The 18,838-nt window shown below is 43.9% G+C and overlaps 2 protein-coding genes and 1 long non-coding RNA gene across 3 annotated transcripts in view; 1 reads left to right on the top strand and 2 right to left on the bottom strand.

The window, feature by feature from the left end:
• The window catches only part of LOC126404131 (interleukin-8-like), a 7,803-nt gene extending 2,817 nt beyond the window's left edge, over positions 1 to 4,986 (bottom strand). The window contains exon 1 of the mRNA XM_050067143.1: positions 4,826 to 4,986. Within this exon, the coding sequence (XP_049923100.1) occupies positions 4,826 to 4,877 (52 nt within the window). The 5' untranslated portion in view covers positions 4,878 to 4,986. The remainder of the gene's footprint in view (positions 1 to 4,825) is intronic.
• Positions 4,987 to 9,666: 4,680 nt separating this feature from the next.
• LOC126404128 (C-X-C motif chemokine 3-like) lies at positions 9,667 to 12,895 on the bottom strand. The gene is made up of 4 exons (XM_050067138.1): positions 12,582 to 12,895; positions 12,294 to 12,402; positions 12,081 to 12,161; positions 9,667 to 10,507 (listed from the first exon to the last, which is right to left on the bottom strand). The coding sequence occupies exons 1-4, from the start codon at positions 12,640 to 12,642 to the stop codon at positions 10,360 to 10,362; spliced, it is 399 nt and encodes a 132-aa protein (XP_049923095.1). The 5' UTR covers positions 12,643 to 12,895; the 3' UTR covers positions 9,667 to 10,359.
• Positions 12,896 to 14,545: 1,650 nt separating this feature from the next.
• Positions 14,546 to 16,252, top strand: LOC126404125 (uncharacterized). The gene is made up of 2 exons (XR_007571403.1): positions 14,546 to 15,005; positions 15,790 to 16,252. It is a non-coding gene; the product is annotated as an uncharacterized LOC126404125 (long non-coding RNA).
• The last annotated feature ends 2,586 nt before the right edge of the window (positions 16,253 to 18,838 follow it).

Raw genomic sequence — 18,838 nt, 5'->3', positions numbered from 1 at the left:
GGGCATTTTGCCCCTGGTAGGGTTTCCCATGGCAGATTGGTTCTGGGCGAAGGGTCAGACGAAGAACGGTTCAAAAGACCCTTCATGATGTACACGAACAAGGACACATGTACCCGGCCCGGAGGGTTACCGGGGCCCCGCCCTGGAGCCAGGCCTGGGGTTGGGGCCCGTGGGCGAGCGCCTGGTGGTCGGGCCTTCGCCCATGGGGTCCGGCCGGGCCCAGCCCGAACCGGCTACATGGGCTCGTCCCCCTGTAGGCCCACCACCCACAGAGGGATCCAGAAGGGTTCGGTGCAATGTGGATTGGGCAGCAGACCAAGGCGGGGGCCTTGGCGGTCCGATCCTCGGTTACAGAAGTTGGCTCTTGGGACATGGAATGTCACCTCTCTGGCGGGGAAGGAGCCGGAGCTTGTGGAAGAGGTTGAGCGCTACCGGCTAGATATAGTCGGCCTCACCTCGACACATAGTTCCGGGTCTGGAACCCTAGTCCTTGAGAGGGGTTGGACTCTCTCCTTCGCTGGAGTTGCTCCGGGTGAGAGGCGGAGGGCCGGGGTGGGCTTCCTGATAGCCCCCAGACTCTCTGCCTGTACGTTGGGGTTTACCCCGGTAGACGAAAGGGTTGCTTCCCTGCGCCTTCGGGTCGGGGAACGGGTCCTGACTGTTGTCTGTGCTTATGCACCGAACAACAGTTCAGAGTACCCACCCTTTTTGGAGTCCCTGGGACGGGTGCTGGACAGCGCCCCGACCGGGGACTCCATTGTTCTGCTGGGGGACTTCAACGCTCACGTGGGCAATGACAGCGGGACCTGGAGGGGCGTGATTGGGAGGAACGGCCTGCCCGATCTGAACCCGAGTGGTGTTCAGTTATTGGACTTCTGTGCGGGTCGCAGTTTGGCCATAACTAACACCATGTTCAAACATAAGGATGTCCATCGGTGCACGTGGCACCAGGACAGCCTAGGTCGCAGGTCAATGATCGACTTTGTAGTCGTATCATTTGACCTGCGGCCATATGTTCTGGACACTCGGGTGAAGAGAGGAGCAGAGCTGTCAACTGATCACCACCTGGTGGTGAGTTGGATCAGATGGTGGGGGAGGACGCCGCGCAGACCTGGCAGGCCCAAACGAACAGTGAGGGTCTGCTGGGAACGCCTGGCGGAAGAACCTGTCCAGATGATCTTCAACTCCCACCTCCGGGAGAGCTTCGACCGCGTCCCGAGGGCAGAGGGGGACATTGAGTCCGAATGGGCCTTGTTCCGCTCTGCCATTGTCGAGGCGGCTGTTGTGAGCTGTGGCCGCAAGGCCGCTGGGGCCAGTCGCGGCGGTAATCCCCGAACCCGCTGGTGGACACCAGAGGTGAGGGGAGCCGTCAGGCTGAAGAAGGAGGCCTACAGGGCATGGTTGGTCTGTGGGTCTCCGGAAGCAGCTGACGGGTACCGGCGGGCCAAGCGGAGCGCAGCAGCGGCAGTCGTTGAGGCAAAAACTCGGGCGTGGGAGGAGTTCGGTGAGGCCATGGAGGAAGACTATCGATCGGCTCCAAAGAGGTTCTGGCAAACCGTCCGGCGCCTCAGGGGGGGAAGGCGGCAACTTGCTCACACTGTTTACAGTGGGGGCGGGGAGCTGCTGACGTCAACTGAGGACATTGTCGGGCGGTGGAAGGAATACTTTGAGGAGCTCCTCAATCCCACCAACACGTATTCCAGTGAGGAAACAGAGACGGGGGTCTCGGGGGCGGGTCGTCCAATTTCTGGGGCAGAAGTTGCTGAGGTAGTGAAACAACTCCGAGGCGGCGGAGCCCCGGGGGTGGATGAGATTCGTCCTGGATATCTCAAGGCTCTGGATGTTGTAGGGCTGTCCTGGCTGACACGCCTCTGCAACATTGCGTGGACATCGGGGGCAGTGCCTCTGGAGTGGCAGACCGGGGTGGTGGTTCCCATTTTCAAGAAAGGGGACCAGAGGGTGTGTTCCAACTACAGGGGGATCACACTCCTCAGCCTACCCGGTAAGGTTTACTCCAGGGTGCTGGAGAAGAGGGTCCGGTCGATAGTTGAACCTCGGATTGAGGAGGAGCAATGTGGTTTTCGTCCCGGACGCGGAACCGTGGACCAGCTCTTTACCCTCGCCAGGGTGCTGGAGGGGGCATGGGAGTTTGCCCAACCAGTCCACATGTGTTTTGTGGATTTGGAGAAGGCTTACGACCGTGTCCCCAGGGGCATCCTGTGGGGGGTGCTCCGGGAGTATGGGGTTGGTGGCCCCTTGCTAAGGGCCATCCAGTCCCTGTACCAAAGGAGCATGAGTCTGGTTCGCGTGGCTGGCAGTAAGTCGGACCTGTTCCCGGTGAGGGTTGGACTCCGCCAGGGCTGCCCTTTGTCACCGGTTCTGTTCATAACTTTTATGGACAGAATTTCTAGGCGCAGCCGAGTGGTGGAGGGTGTCAGGTTCGGTGACGGGAGGATCTCGTCCCTGCTTTTTGCGGATGACGTGGTCTTCCTAGCTCCATCGAACAGTGACCTCCAGCTCTCGCTGGGGCGGTTCGCAGCCGAGTGTGAAGCGGCTGGGATGAGAATCAGCACCTCCAAGTCTGAGGCCATGGTCCTCAGCCGGAAAAGGGTGGATTGCCCACTCCAGGTCAGGGGGGAGGTCCTTCCTCAGGTGGAGGAGTTTAAGTATCTCGGGATCTTGTTCACGAGTGAGGGTAGGATGGAGCGGGAGATTGACAGGCGGATTGGGGCGGCGTCAGCAGTGATGCAGGCGCTTAACCGGTCCGTTGTGGTGAAGAGGGAGCTTAGCCAGAAAGCGAAGCTCTCGATTTACCGGTCGATCTACGTTCCAATCCTCACCTATGGTCACGAGCTCTGGGTAGTGACCGAAAGAATGAGATCGCGAGTGCAAGCGGCCGAAATGAGTTTCCTCCGCAGGGTGGCTGGGCTCAGCCTTAGGGATAGGGTGAGGAGCTCAGACATCCGGGAGGGACTCGGAGTAGAGCCGCTGCTCCTCCACATCGAGAGGAGCCAGTTGAGGTGGTTCGGGCATCTGGTAAGGATGCCTTCCGGACGCCTCCCTTGGGAGGTGTTTCGGGCATGTCCAACCGGGAGGAGACCTCGGGGCCGCCCCAGAACACGCTGGAGGGATTACATCACCCGGCTGGCCTGGGAACGCCTTGGGGTTCCCGCGGAAGAGCTGACGGAAGTGGCTGGGGAGAGGACTGTCTGGGCTTCTTTGCTGAGGCTGCTGCCCCCGCGACCCGGACCCGGATAAGCGGAGGACGACGAGCGGTGTCCTAATTGAACATAGAGAGGGGGAATCGATACAGCAGAGTATCGTGATATTTTGCGTGGAAATGTTGTATCGATACATGGACGCTAAGTATTGTTTTTCATTACATAAATTACTAATGTTGCAAATTCAAATTTAACTTTAGGTAGCCTACTAAAATAATGAAACGTCTTTCTTTTTCAGTTCACTAGATACATTTAGCTGCTATACAAATGATTGACGCAAAAAGAACAGACTGGAAACTTATTAAATAAAACAAAGCTTGACAAAGTTTTCTTTTGGAGATGTTATTTGTAGCTGAAAAAAGGTAATAAATTGCAATATATGTCATGGCAATAATTAGCATATTGAAAATTTTAAAAATCGCAATAATATTGTGTCGTGAGTTAAGTATCGTGATAATATTGTATCATGATTCCCACCACTGAGTGGGATGCATTCTTAAAGGGACAGTTCACCCAAAAATCAAACATATTTTTCCTCTTATCTGTAGTGCCATTTATCAGTCTAGACTGTTCTGGTGTGAGCTGCAGAGTGTTGGAGATATCAGCCGTAGAGATGTCTGCCTTCTCCCTAATATAATAGAACTAGATGGCACTCAGCTTGTGGTGCTCAAAGTGCCAAAAACTAATCTGAAAAACTCAGCAATGTCTCTTTCCAGAAACCATGACCACGTTACTCAAGCTATTCTATCTACTGCTAGCTGACGTAGCACTACTGAGCTAGCTGACGTTACAGCCCAGCTGAGGATGATGCCATTAATGTTTACATCTTGCATAGTAGGAGCACGCTGCTTCCCTCTGTGCGGTGATACAGCTGGCAGGCGTAGTTCCCGTTTCTGTGCATGTGGTAGCGGTTAGTTCTATTTTGGGGTGGACTGTCCGTTTAAAGATAAATCAGTAATATAGTTGACATTAGCTCTACCTCCACCAACTTAAAATTAATATTCAGTATTATAGTATATAATAATAAAACACGGAAAAGAAGATCATGCCGCTGACTAAGCTATTTTGCTTTTAGATATACAAGTATCATAACTTTTCTCATGATTATGTACTTCCACTCAAGTACAATTTTTAATACACAATGTTTTTTGTAATCGAGTAATTAAGCTCAGCTAAAGGATCTGAATATGACCTCCACTTCTGGTCATCTTATTTTTGAGTAGTAATGCAACAAAGACTTTTAAGATTAGCACTCACAATACGATAAAACAATAACAGAACTCGACAAGTTGAGTCGCATGCTTTGGAAAGTGATCAGCAATAATTTAAGTACACAGTTTTTAGAGAAAATGTAATGCTTTCTATGCTTCTACAGGAACATTTAAGATAAAGGAAAACTCAAGGGATTCATTCTTGCTTGAAAAATGAAACACATATTTCAGAGTTTGTCTGACTGTTGCAGTGGATCACCCACTCTGCAGGAAACACGTCAGTGTCTGCAAGTATTTACCACAATTTAGCAACACACTTTAAGCTGTTATTCCAAACTCATGAGGTTTAGTATCATTAGACTCACAGAAACCATCATCACGTCGTGCTCTTACCATAAACGAGGACAAGCAGGGTCCCAAGCATGAGCAGGATGCAGAGCTTCATCTTGTTTACGTTGGTGCTTCTTCCGAGAGTCTTACTTCTATAGAGAGTTCTTCTCCTTAGATGGATGTCATACAGCTGTTGGGACTGTTTATATACATTTTGCTCTTCAGTATTTGTACATACAGCGGTCATGTGCTCTCTTTATGAACTTGGCTGTGGGAAATTGAGAAAACTCCCACTCTGTATTTGTGTGTGTGCACGTTGGTTTCACTTTGGTGCATTCACATGTGCAGCAGAAGGTAGTCATGGGACGGTGAGTTCAGGGGCAGACAGAGGCCCCGTTGAGGTTAAGACACGGCGTGTTCGTGGTTGGCCAGAGAAATGAGTCACACAGACGGAGTGTGTCTGTCTGGACGACCGGCCAACTGCTTCATTTCTCTTCTGTTCATCATAGCTCTGTAGAAGTACTCAACTCTGTTTTCCCCCTTTGACTCCAAAAGAGGAAAAATGCGAGAATGATCAACAGATAATACTGTAAACAAATTCAGTTTGACCCGTGGCAACTGCACACATGACACTGTGTTGTTTTTTGACCCGGGGGCTTGTTCTGACCCTGTATATACAGCACAATAAGGTTACTATGTGAAAATAGTTCATAAGTGTTTCTTCTGACAAACTTTAATTATTTCTACAAATTTCTGTTATATGCTAGTTTGTGTTGTGGATGTTTTTCAGGTTGGCTGTTATTCTAGAAAACTATTATTGATTTGAGGATGAAGGGGGTATTAAAGTAGCATTAATCAATATTCTTTTGTAAGCAATGGCTATAATGACAAGAAATATCACTCAATTTAGCAGTTCCCCTTAGCCTTATTGACCATTTTAGTTTCTTTCAGCTCGTTGTTTTGGATTTTAGGCCCACAACAAAACAGTTTTGGTTCACTCTCATGGCTCTCATCTGTGTCTTTTGTGGCTGTTCTCAGCAAAACAACAAAAATCTCCAACAGGAGGTATTCAATGCTCATGACCATAGGTGAGGGTCAGACGTAGATGGACTGGTAAATCGAGAGCTTGGCTCAGCTCCCTCTTCACCACGAAAGTCCAGCACAGTGCCCACATTGCTGCCAATGCCGCGCCATACTACCTGTCCATCTCACGCTACATTTTACCCTCACCTGTGAACGAGACCCCAAAATACTTGAACTCCTTCCCTTGAGGCAGTAACTCTTTCCTAACCCTGAGGGAACAATCCACTGTTTTCCGACAGAGAACCATCACCTCAGACCTGTTGGCCCTTCCAAAGTTCGCCAGCTTAACGATGTGGAGGGGTTTGTGTGTCCGTGTGACCCTGGGAGCTGTGCTGTGCGGGGCAAATAGCTCTTGGTAGGGTCTCCAAAGGCAAAGTGGTCCAATGAGAGGGGCCAAACCAAGAGCGATCAAGGTGACCGTGATGAAACGGCAAAAAGGAACTGGAGCTTCTGGAGCAGTGGGGTCCAGGCTGTACTGAGCAAATATGCGATGGTGGAAATACAACATGATTTTATTTTGGGACAAACGAGATGATACATCTCAAGAGGTTTATCCTAAGAAATAAATTTCAATATGTCTTGTCAAAACAAAAATAACAGTGTTACACCAACCGCCAGCCAGCTAACAGTACATCACTTCAGCGTTCCTATTGGCAGAGCGAACACCAGAAAAAAAAGCACTTGAAAGGTTGTTTGGTCCAAGTTCTTGACCATGTGGTAAACACAGTGAAGCACTTAGCTGCTTGGAGTTGGAGGAGCACAAAAGTGACTAACTGACTCACATTAATCACGTTGCCAGAAACCCAACTCCAAATAGATTGTACTGGACATGTAAAAAGGCAACTGTTTGCTAATAAATTACACCTTTACAGGGCCATAATATGCCTAATATGTGTGTGATGTTTAGACTGTTGATAAGTTTTGAAGTTCTGTGGCTCAAGGAAAGTGATTAATGCAGCTTTGAGTCTTTGGGGGATGAGTCATTTTTTTTTACTTATTTCCTATAAGCATTGTGTAAAACTACCCGAAATTTTTTATCCTACGCATAAGAATGAAAATGAAAATGTTTCAGTTCAGTTTTTCTTTTCATTTGTCATGTGTCATTTCAGTTTTACAATGTTTTGATATTAACAGTGAACACTTTAACTTCAGTTTTAACTTACAGTAATATACAAAACCACTACATGTATAATGTTTAACTGGGCTAAGATGAAGGGAATAACTGTAAACTGAATCGTCCATTTGTTTGTGAAAATAAAGAACATTCACTGACTAGTAGGACAAACACTGTACAAGCTGTGCAGCCACAAAAACTGAACACACTGAAAATTTTCTTTTAGTTTTGTTAATGTCAAAATGTTTAAATTCCATACTTTAATCTACTTGTATTTGTTCGCCAACTATCATTAGTTACATAAAATTACAGACAGTGATAACAGCTGAAATCATATTTTTGATGACACAGCCTTTTCAGACTGGGCTTGAGAAATATTAGTCCCTTATGATTTAAGGCATGTGTCTTTATCTGACATTCGGGTCGTAGATGTGGGTTAAAAGGGGATCATCATGCGAAGCCTCAAGGCCACATGATCATAAGGGATGAAATGATGTATTACAGTATGACTTGGCAAAATTGTCATCTTCTGAAAAACAACCTTGAGGGAAATTTTAAAAAAAATTTCTATAACCCAAAGCATAAAATGACTAACATTCTACATACTGTGTATACTGTACTGGTTTAATGTAAATACGGTAACATCTATGTCAACGACAATCCTTTTTAAGTTTGTTCTGTCCTAAACTGTTCAGTGATGGAGGCCAGTACTTAGATCCTAAGATGAAAAAGTTTGTTTCTATTGTGTATGTTGATAAAACGTGACTTTTATTTGAGTTGTTCTGATGCGTCATCTTGTCTAAAGGCTCCTATGCCTGCTCTGAGGAACAAGGATCAAGGAGCTGAGGAACAAGGATCAAGGAGCGAGGAGGGATCTCTGAGGAGCAATGACACACGAGAGCAAATCTTTTGAAAGCCGACCAAAAACGTAAATTAGTACCTACGTATCAAATACCGAGATGACGCCTGTTCAATCCAAGGGAGCTGCTCACCTGGTGCGTATGCCAAAAAAGTTTCTAGCTTCCCAGTTCACTTCCAAGGTATGCGGCCACTTTTCCTATCTCTCATTTCCCCCATTAAACGTTTATTATGGATGCAATTAAAGTCAGAGGGAATATAAGAGTCTGTCTATCAGCAAGAAACACTTGTAAGATCATTTATCATCATTTCTATTCAGTCACACATGAGGCTGAGCATTCCTGAGGTTTAATGAGTTATTCGCTCATTCATTCATTTTCCGTAACCACTTATCCTGTTAGGGGTTGCGAGGCAGCTGGAGCCTATTCAAGCTGACACTGGGTGAGAGGCGGGTACACCCTGGACAGGTCACCAGACTATCACAGGGTTGACACATAGAGACAGACAACCATTCACACCTACGGCCAATTTAGAGTCACCAATTAACCTGCATGTCTTTGGACTGTGGGAGGAAGCTGGAGTACCCTGAGAAAACCCACGCTGACACAGGGAGAACATGCAAACTCCGCACAGAAGGGCTCCACCACCCTGGTTTCGAACCAGGAACCCCTGTGCTGCTGTTTAATGAGTTACAGAATTTCAATTTTCCATGAAACATTTGGCCTCATAAATTATTTCCAGTGTTTAAAAGACATCATAATCATATTCTGGGTTATTAAATCATGAATTCGCAATTAGAATATCAATAAATACAGATGTAATTAATGAATAAATACTGCAAACACATTCTGTTTAAATACAGAGTGCAGGTTGTTATTCGTGTGCAGGTTTTTCAGAAACAGAGAAAAATACTGCAGCTCTGCCACTAATAACTGTCTTTAGTAGTACTGGCACACGTATGCAGACACAACCAGCTGTTGAAGCAGACTGACAGCTGATCCAGCTGTGATCAGCTGCAGACGTCATTACAGACAGATGTCACTTCACGTGAAGCTTCAGAGGAACGTCTCATTTCTCTATTAATCACAGTTCCCCATTTTTCCACTCCTCGCATGGTTCCCTTGTGTCTTTGGGTGCATCACTGATGGGAAGGACTATGACGCAAAGACAAGATGCAAGTGAAGGAAATGAGGAAGGAAGTTAGGAGACTTGAGATCCCTTAGTGTTGATTAGTTTCTGGCTCTGTCCTTCAGTTGTGACACTGACTGTGGTTTCTGTAAGTTTTCTAATTAATCTTAAGGCAATTGAATCGAACGCAACTGGACTTAGTTTTGTCTTTGAAGACGTTTCACCTCTTATTCAAGAGGCTTCATCAGTTCATGCTTGTCTGACTGGGCTGGAACTAGTCTGACAAACTGGTGTGGAAAAACCCAGGTATTTAACCTCTGAAGAGGTCCTTCACAAGGCCAATGACATCAGTTTTCTTGTACTGCATTCAGATGCCTTTCACAAGCATTTAAACCTTTGAATCCTGAGCAAATCGAAAACACAAATGGCAAAAAAAAAAAAATGGCTATGGGCAAGAAACTGATAAAAGCTGATGTGTCCAGCTTTATTGTGAAGTCCTTTGTAACTGTGTTTTGAAAGGTGCTTTAAATACATTTTATTATGATTATTATTTTTATTATACACCTGCACCTTAGTCTATGTGCGTAATTACACCTTGAAAATATATGCTGCAAATACTGATAACAATGCAGCCATCTAGAAGATGACTGCACTGTAACTATTTCATTGAGTGCTTTCATGTGTAAACTGTTAATTTCAAATAAAATGCCAAGATGTCAGCTGATTTTACAACCCCCACATTTATTGGTTTTGCTGTTTTCTGTCAACAGTGTCACACGTCAAGAATCGGAGTTGTACATCATGATTTCACCCCACAAAAAACAAACACGGCACACATACAGCGTGATGCATACATACATAGAATCATTTAAATGATGAACAAATGATGCTTTAACATATTAGCCACAGACAGAAACACAGTTCACATTTACCATCGCATATATAGTCATTACTGACCTTCACATTATTAATCTGCCACCTTGAATGACATCACAAACAGACTGTTATTTGCTACAGGATGTAATAAGAGCACAGTAGTATGAATGTATACGATATTCACCGTACAGCTGTCTCATCACCGCGCATAATTCACACCTCATAGATTACATGCACGTTGTTTGCCCACATGAATATTCTGCGTACGGACACCTCTCTGGCTTTACAAACTGTCTCCCAAATGTGCCAATGCTCAGTTACGTCTGCTGGAGTATTAACCATTTCACACTATTACATCTTTTAGCTGCCAGTGTGCAAAGCTCAAAACAAGTAAAGTGAAACAGTTTTACTTGTTTTGGTGCTGTAGCGCTCGTGTTTGATGTTGCAGAAACAAACACGACTACAACAACCACACCTTTGGGAAGGTGTACAAGATGGATACCTTGGTTTAACTGTAAGGATGATAAACATGTTTGCATTATGATGCTGTTGCCATTATTATGGCTGACGCTGTGGCTGACGCTGTGGCTGACGCTGTGGCTGACACTGTCTCCGACACTGTGGCTGGCTCTGTGCTCGTCTTGAGGCTGGTGGCGTTCATCTTAGCAGCAAGGTCTGCCTTCTGCCTGTAAAGAAAGGATACCATGCTTAACATTTAATTTGAAATTTCAATCCTCTGAAACAGTTAGCTTGTGACACATTAAAATGAAGGTTCGTCTGCTTGTAATTCAGCTATTTCTGATTCACAATACTTTGACACACTTCATTCAATGCTAGTGATGCACTTAAAAAGTGATGGCCAACTTTTTTGGTCTCTCGTCCCTTAAAAGAACCCATGTCAGCTTGCAACCCCTTGTCATCAAATTCAAGTCCTGAAGAAATAATCATGGTCGGGCACTATATTTTCATTGTGAAGAACTTTACTCAAAACAAACAGCTCATTTTCATCTTTTCATCTTAAGTTTAACGAAAAGTTTTTGACTGAGCTATTTTATTGGCGCTCATTATGTTAAGTCATGTTAACTTTAAGCTATGGGTTTAGCCGGGAGCGAAGTAAAAATAAACTACGATGTCAGGCAGGACATCATCCAGGGACGGAAGAAAGAAGAGGGAGAGCACACATAGTACATACATACAGTATACAGGACGTTGTTGAATCAGGGAATCCGTGTGTCCACTACGACAATGGATCCTAATTGACTAATTACGTTAGCATTAGTGACGAGTAGAGCTAAAAATGCTTTACGGAGATTGTAACAGTGTGTTACGGGGCGCACAAGAGAGGATTCATGATTTATTATTATTATTTTTTAACTACTATACCACAAAACACTCTTCACTTGACATCTCGTCTCCAGTGTCTGTCGTTTACAAACCTGGCAACCTGTAGAATTGAAGAGTGGAGCGAGAGCAGGCGAGTGTGAGTGCGACACTACTGACCGGGAGGTATGAATCCTGTATCTATCACCTTTAACTCTTTTCCCCATACTGATGACATATGACACCCCCCCCCCCCTTAAATCCTTAATGACGAGTTTTGATATCCATAAAGACGACATTTGACGCCCATTTGAACAGGGTCCGTGTTTTGCTTTCAAATGGTGATGACTTACTGGTAAATGAATGAAAACACATTGAAATCCTCATAAATAGATAGTTTAGAGCCTCAGGTTTCTAGAGATATATGACATGTCTATGTTTCATGTAGTTTGGTGGAGTGTAACATCCATTTATAATAACATTTAGTTTTTGTTATTCAAATAATTCCATGGGTAGCCTTAGAATGTTCTATAAGGGTGCTTCTAGTAGGCGTTCTATGGGGTAAAGAGTTAAGGACATATCGACCCTTTCATTAGGAACCCTGGCTCTTAACTAAACAGGATTATTTTTGAACTCAAGTGCACAAGATGTGGTCATTGGGAGCCTCTTTTCCTTCTGTATCAGCTGCTTCTACTCCAGCAGTCGCAGGATAAATTCAACATTAGTTCTTCTATCTTTCCTGCACACTGACAATGATGTAGACCTGATGTGCAGAGTGTCACAGAGCAACGCTACAATGTGACTGCTGACCTCTGCTTGCAGAAAAATATGAAATCCCTCTACCCTCTCGTGCACTTTTGTTTGACAGTCATCTAACTGCGGAAGTATTAGTTCACACTGTGTTGAACAATGTCAAGAAAAGCTTGTATTTGTACTTACTTCTGTACTGTTCGTAGGATTGCGTTGGCGTATTTTGTGTCGGGTTGAAGACACTCTGAGGTCTTGTTTTTATATTTGACACTGCAGGAGAAAGAGAAAGCCTTAATGCAAAACAGCTCTCTGAGCAACACTTACAGATTACTGTCACATAAAAATCAACACTAAAAAACACAACTGCGTGGAACATTAGTTCACATTACTGCAGATACTCACATGACTTCTTTCTTGCTGCAGTGTGGACGAGGATTGAACACAACAACATCGAGGATGAGAGAGAGCTTTACAGACTTCCTTGTTTTTAAACACTGGCAGTCGATGATAGCTGGAAAATTGAAGACAACAGTGTAAATAATCTGTGGAGTTGCAACAGTTTTCATATTTTCCTGATATGCAAGGCCAAGAGGGAGATGTTTGTTAGTCAGTTTAGCTCGTTTAAAGCCACATAAATGCAGAAATACAACAAGAAAAGCTTTCCATGATCCAATAAATTAGCACACTTACTTGTTGAACTGCAGGTGACGGCGCAGGCCAGGAGGATGATGCACTGGATTGCAGTATTCATGCTTGTCTTAAATGGTAGAAATTAGGGAGTGATCTTTAAAAACGGAATCAGAATCCCCTGTATCCTATGTGTCTCAAACTGCAGTGATATCCTCTCCTCAGACTTGAGAGTTTCTCTGTGCTGTGTGCAGGACTGTGAGCCCCATGTTCTCTGCACCTCCTTTTATAAGCAATGCTGCATGAACACGTTTTTCCAGAGAAGTCGTTGAAAACGATCCAATCTCATCTATTCCCACCCTGGTTCCAGTTATTGCAGTCTGTTCACTTTTCCACAGAACTGACTCTTGATGTCACTTGACACTTCCTTTTGAAGGCTTCCTACTCTTTCAGGGCTGTGTTGAGTCATGCCCTGAGGAGCACTATTGTCTTTATCAGTGCTGCAGATTTTTCATGATTTGTGCACAATCCCAAATGCCATTGCTCATGAGTCGCGATAAAAATCTCTGTCCTTGAGAATCCGTCAAATCCACCTCTGGTCTCTTGTGTATTTATTCAGGATTTCTCTGCAGTGCATGATCATCCTAATAGCACAGTCACCTTTATTTTAAACAGTCACATAACGTCTGGGGCGCTGAGTAGCTCACCTGGTAGAGCAGGGGCCACATGCACAAAACTAAATTAATCTTTAAAAAAAACTGTTGGACAGTGTGTAGACATCTATGCATTTACTTCCCCTGTGCTTGCTGTTGCTGGTGGTCTAAAATATTTGTGCTGGCACTCAGTTCCATTGACCAAACCTGCAGAGACTGAAGATATTGGTCTTTCTTTCTTCCATGGAACTCAAATGTTTTACAGCTGGGGTTATTTTCAAGCCAAGTTGGATCAGCTTCTCAGGAGTGATCATGCACTTCTCAGCAGTAAAAGCCTCTAAAAACCTCTGTATTGTTCTGCACTGTGATTGCACTATTCAACATCCTTCTGTCATTTCAAAGTCCATCTAAGGACAAGCACTGCAAGCTGTCTTAAAATGAAATGTGGTATTAAATTAGTCTGTGAGTTTGTCTCTGTACTTTTAAAATAAACATGAACAAATACTTCTGTGTAGAAATATGTAGAGGAAGGGGTGGGCAATATACTGATTATACTTGATGTATTGCAGCTTGTTATTGCTAGACTCTCTACTCGTGGGAACAGAGCCTTCTCAGTGGCGGCCCCAAAGCTGTGGAACAGCCTACCTTTCCAGGTTAGAGCTGCACAGTCTGTTGAGCACTTTAAAACATTACTGAAAACCCATCTTTTCTCCTTGGCGTTCAGTCCCTGCTAGGCAAGAATCCTTGGCTTTTACTCTTTTTACTCTTTTATTTCCTTTTTTAATCTAATTTTTAGTTTTTTAAATTGAGCTCTTACTATTTCCTTTGTTTTATTTATTATGATATTTGTGTATGATTATTTTATATTTCAATAACTGTACAGCACTTTGGTCGACTGAGGTTGTTTTTAAATGTGCTTTATAAATAAAGTTTGACTTGACTTGTTCCATGTGGGACGTATAAAATGACTGTATCGTGGATATCGAGTATGAACTGCCAAGTCTTTTTTTTGCCACCGGCACACACTCCCACGTCAATCCAGACCAATCTCTTCTGTGTATTTTTGGAGCAATGCTAATGATGTGCTAATAACATTAGTATGTTGTATTTGTGGGGAAAATGTGTCCAGATAAATACAAGTGCTTTGTCTGTGACTGCTGTGAGTTATAGTGAAGCTGATTTGTGTGCTTGTGTTTGAAACTGTCTCAGTTAAAGAGGACATGAAACACTAAACATAGTTATCATAATTTAAAGAGGGTCTCTCATCCTAAAAAGATAATTTTAGTTTAAACACTGAAAATGAAAGGAATCTCAAAATCCTGTCATTTAAGTTCAGCTGTTAAAACAAAGGGCGGCGCCATGTCTGTTGTGTCGCCGGACGTGACGTCACCGGAGTGGTTGTCAAGCTAGCGATCGCAGTGAAGTGAAGACAGTGGAGCATTTCTGAACTGGGTTGAGCGCCACACTTTTTGACAATGGAGGAAGACGAACTGGAGAGGCCTGTTGAGTCTGTGACAAGCCCCATTGCCTACGCATATGAGCCTATAAGGCGTGGGAATCGAGCAGTGGTACGGGAGGAAGAAGTGGTTGAGCCGGTGATTTGGGGTCAAGGGCGTGTCGGCAACATTACGTGGTGTCAGTGTGGCGATGCCCACTGTGCCAGAGTCCATTTGGTGCCAGGAGGCTGGTCTGGACCATCTTCTCCATGACCACCCCTGCATCACCATGGTGCGCTCATTCAGCACCCTGTGCCGGGAGGTGGACGTGTTGGAGGTAGCGATGCTTTCGCTGAGGGATGTCAGAGCTGAGACGCTGCAGCGCCCGTCACCAGCAGGTAAGTCAAGCTAGCTGTAACCGCGGGCGAATGACTCAGTAACCGTATGCAGTAAAGAAAACAAATGCATGCACTACGGTGTTGGCCAGGAATATGAACAATGTTTCCATGTGCTGTTTGTTTACATACAGTTGTTGTCTGACCGAAACGTCTTTGTTTATGTCGTTTCTCCGGTACTAATTGCTAGCTAACCCATAGCGTTAGCTAGTTGACGCTAACAGCTATTAGCTATCAATGCTGGTACCTAACGTTAGTTCGCCGGTTCACATAGCTGACTATGTTACATATTGCTACTGGTGAACGAGCCAGTTAGATGCGGAACATGTCTGAGAGGCCTGACATAACAATATAATGCCACATGAATGCTTTCTATACGTAGTTTGTTTACATCGTGTTGTGCAGCACGTTATGAAACCAACGTTTGGGAAACCGCTGTCAAAACACCGTGACGCAGACAGTTTGATGTCAGACATTCAGACGGGTTCATCCTCAATAACTTTTGAGTGAGATGAGCAATACACAGTTGACGTATATTCTGGAATCTGAAAGGAATGATTCAATATTTTGTACTTTGTAGGTGATATAGAATAATACATAGAAGTGGATATGAAGCAAGGCTCAAGTTAACATAAATTACCAAATGGATTTCCACTCTCACACTCTAACAAGTGGACACATATAAAAGAAAAAAGACGCCCTGTTATATCTTTCCTGACAACAAACAACTTGTTTATGATCTTAAAAAATTGAGACAAATCTAACCAATACATTTCTTTTCCATCAGTCTCTTTAGGTTGACTGCCTACAGACAGTTTACCCTCTGGGCCAGGGGCCATTTGGGAAGGAAGAACCGGGTCCCGATTCCAGCCTGTGTGGCCTGGCCTTCCACAGATGTACAGTATGAGTGGTCATTGTTTATGACCTGGTTGGTAAGTATGTCATCTGTCAAAGTGCCTGTGCAAATGTACTGCTTATTGTCTCCCTCTTCTGTATCCTGTTGAAATGGATCGGTCTGGGTGCCGACACTGACTGTCAGGGTGTGCACACTGCCTGTCACCTGCTCTATCTCCTCACTGATGTCAGCCTCTGGGAATTTGCTGCTGGCCACCAGTTGCATGCATGCCTGCCTAACCTGTTAACACAAATGTACACTTTTTAGGTACCCAAATGATGTTATCAGCCTTAACATGAAAGACTTTGTACTTACATCCTGACTACTGATTTATTAAAGATTCATATACCCTAAACACTTTTTGTTGTGTTTTTATTCTTTTGATAACCATGCATAGAAAACTATCCAATGTATCCTCTGATTTGTTTCAGTGATGGTTGGGTGTAATTGGTTTTGGTTAAATGTCCATACCAGTTCTGGCTGTAGTGCTTGTTGAATCAATATAATTATTTGGTGTTTTATTATCATAAGATTAATGTGTGTAAACACTGGGGATGTTTGCTTTGCTTCTGAGGGACATTAAACAAAATTAACAAAATTATAATGTTAATATCACATTTCTTGTAGGAGCCTGGGTACAGAATGTAGCAGCCAGAATCATATGTCATAATGTCACCAGTTCTTTTCCTCACTGACTTATCTTCTTTTCTACAGTTCTACTAGTTATTATTCTTTTGTGACTATCAAAAGTATCAATGTACAGTTATTTCTAATGTCCATGGAGAATCATGCACCTCACTACATTAGCAATGTCCTCCTGATTTGCACTAATGTACAATGTGTTTTTACTAGGTGCTGTAGTAGGTAATAGTTACTAGTACTAGTTTTTAGAGACTGATAGTATCTGTCATGAAGTGTCTGTTGTGTGTCACTGCAGTTCAGGACCAATACAAAGTTCCAGTGCTATTTGCATAAATATCTACAATGTATGTTCAGTAAAAGGTAAAAGCTAGACTAGAATGAAATGCTGAATAACTGCCAAATGCATCAATATATTATTAGGCCTGCCACCGCGACTATTCTTGTTGACTATTTAGTGTTATGGTAATGTTGGTTATGACTAAACATTAGCAGTAGCGAGCGGATAGCGCTAACATCGGCCAATCAAAAATGCTAATTTTGTTGTGAGCCAATTCCGGCCCGGTGGTAAACACAACATCAAGTGAGGCCTCAAGCGGGTTGCTGGACGGAGGGTCAACACTTTAGGTTGAAAAAGTAAATTATTGTGCCTTACGTTGTGTCGTGATGGCTCCGACATATATATGCACATGTATATTTATTTTTTAATTTGCCACTAGACGCGTGTGACGGCTTTTCGGCAGCCGAGCCATGTGAAGGAAAAGCTAGCTAGAAAAAACTTTAGTGCATGCATGGCAAGAGGAATAAACAGGATGACGGTGAGGAAGATAACGGGATTGGAGTTGATGTATGGGGATTTTATTACGTTTGGATTCCTGACTGACTGCTTTGGAAAACGTGGAGTCACGGTAAGTAGTGTTTCTTTAGCGGTTTGCATCAGCTGTGATGACCGCTGACTGTATGGTGTGGGATAACATGAGTTTTAGGTGAAAACTCTCAGGCCCGGATGTTTATATGGGTTGTGGTTCATTTTTAGTTTAGGACAGTAATTTTGGCACATGCACCATGCAGTGTTGCGGACCCTCTCCTGGCTGCCATCCTTGTCCGGAGCAGCTGCCGCCTCCTCCGTAAAATTGTGACTTTCCACCCTCCTCCTCTTCACTGGCTCAAAAGCATAGGCCACTGGGTTTGATGATAGATCAATATATCTTTCAGCTTCTTCCTCTGACATCTTTTCACTCGGTAAATTTCCTAAACTACTGCTTCTTTGTCTTCCTCCGTCTACAGACACAGTGTCGTGAAACCAACCAACCACTCCGATGACATAGGCAGTGACGTAAAATAAAGATGGCGCTGAGCACGGCCCAAAACGTATCGTAAATGCATTTAAAAAGTGGATTTTCTCTAAAATAGGCTGACTTTTCCGACTTTTTATTTCGTCAGTATGTCTTAATAATGCACACATCTCCTATGCTGGTGTCTGTTCCGTTGTTTCATGTCCTCTTTAAGCCATGTTTAATGTGTGTTTAATGTGTGTTTAAAGTGTGTTTAAAGTGGGTTGAGAAATATTGTTGAAATTGCATTTATTCTTCTGAGAACATCACAGGCTGTTTGTCATCTGTTTTGTGAATGGATGAGCGCTTTTAAAGTGTAATTTTTTAAACAAAAAAAAAGGGGAAAAATTTGAAGGTGTTTGTTATTTATTGGATATCATGCAATGGTTTTACTGGTCTGGCCCACCTGCACTCAAATCAGACTGTATGTGGCCCGTGAGCTAAAATGAGTTTAACACCGCTGCTCTATGTAGCTCAATAACCCCAATCCCGATCTTTGAGATTGGATCGAAACATCTCCCTAATTGTACTCACATGTCCTATGAATGGAGCTTTGGTCATCTGATAGCAGGTGGTTGTGTATGGGATTCATCTTTGACAGATGAGCAAACTCTACTGAGGAAGACGGCACGTGGAGCTGAAAAGCTCTGGACAAAGCTATCAATAAGACATTAGTTTAACATATGTTTTTTGTCAAGGTATTTCAAATTCTTAAAGGGAAATTTCGGTTTATTTCAACCCGTCTCCTATCGTCCTAAATTTGTTTCAAGTGACTAGTTACATAGAAATAATAGTTAGCATGTTAGCCGTTAGCCTAGATACAGCCGGGGCACATAGTAGCGTCAGACCTGTTAAAACGTAAGAGAACGGGCATACCTTCAAGTGCAAAGTTAGTCCACTAAACAAGCTTTCTTTCCACAAAGACTGCCTCATATCGTTAGGATAAATGTCAGAGAACATATAGAAAA

The sequence above is a fragment of the Epinephelus moara genome, chromosome 17 (genome assembly GCF_006386435.1).
Source record: "Epinephelus moara isolate mb chromosome 17, YSFRI_EMoa_1.0, whole genome shotgun sequence".
NCBI lineage: Eukaryota > Metazoa > Chordata > Actinopteri > Perciformes > Serranidae > Epinephelus > Epinephelus moara.
The sequence above is the reverse complement of the archived record's forward strand: the minus strand, read 5'-3'. Positions and strand labels throughout refer to the sequence as shown.

Bases quoted from the DNA above. Each gene is read 5' to 3' on its own strand.
- LOC126404128 (XM_050067138.1), bottom strand. From the start codon at position 12,642: ATGAATACTGCAATCCAGTGCATCATCCTCCTGGCCTGCGCCGTCACC. The intron at 12,403-12,581 runs GTAAGTGTGCTA...TCAATTTTCCAG, and splicing joins CGTCACCTGCAGTTCAACAA to CTATCATCGACTGCCAGTGT. The intron at 10,508-12,080 runs GTAAGTACAAAT...CTTTCTTTACAG, and splicing joins ATCCTACGAACAGTACAGAA to GCAGAAGGCAGACCTTGCTG.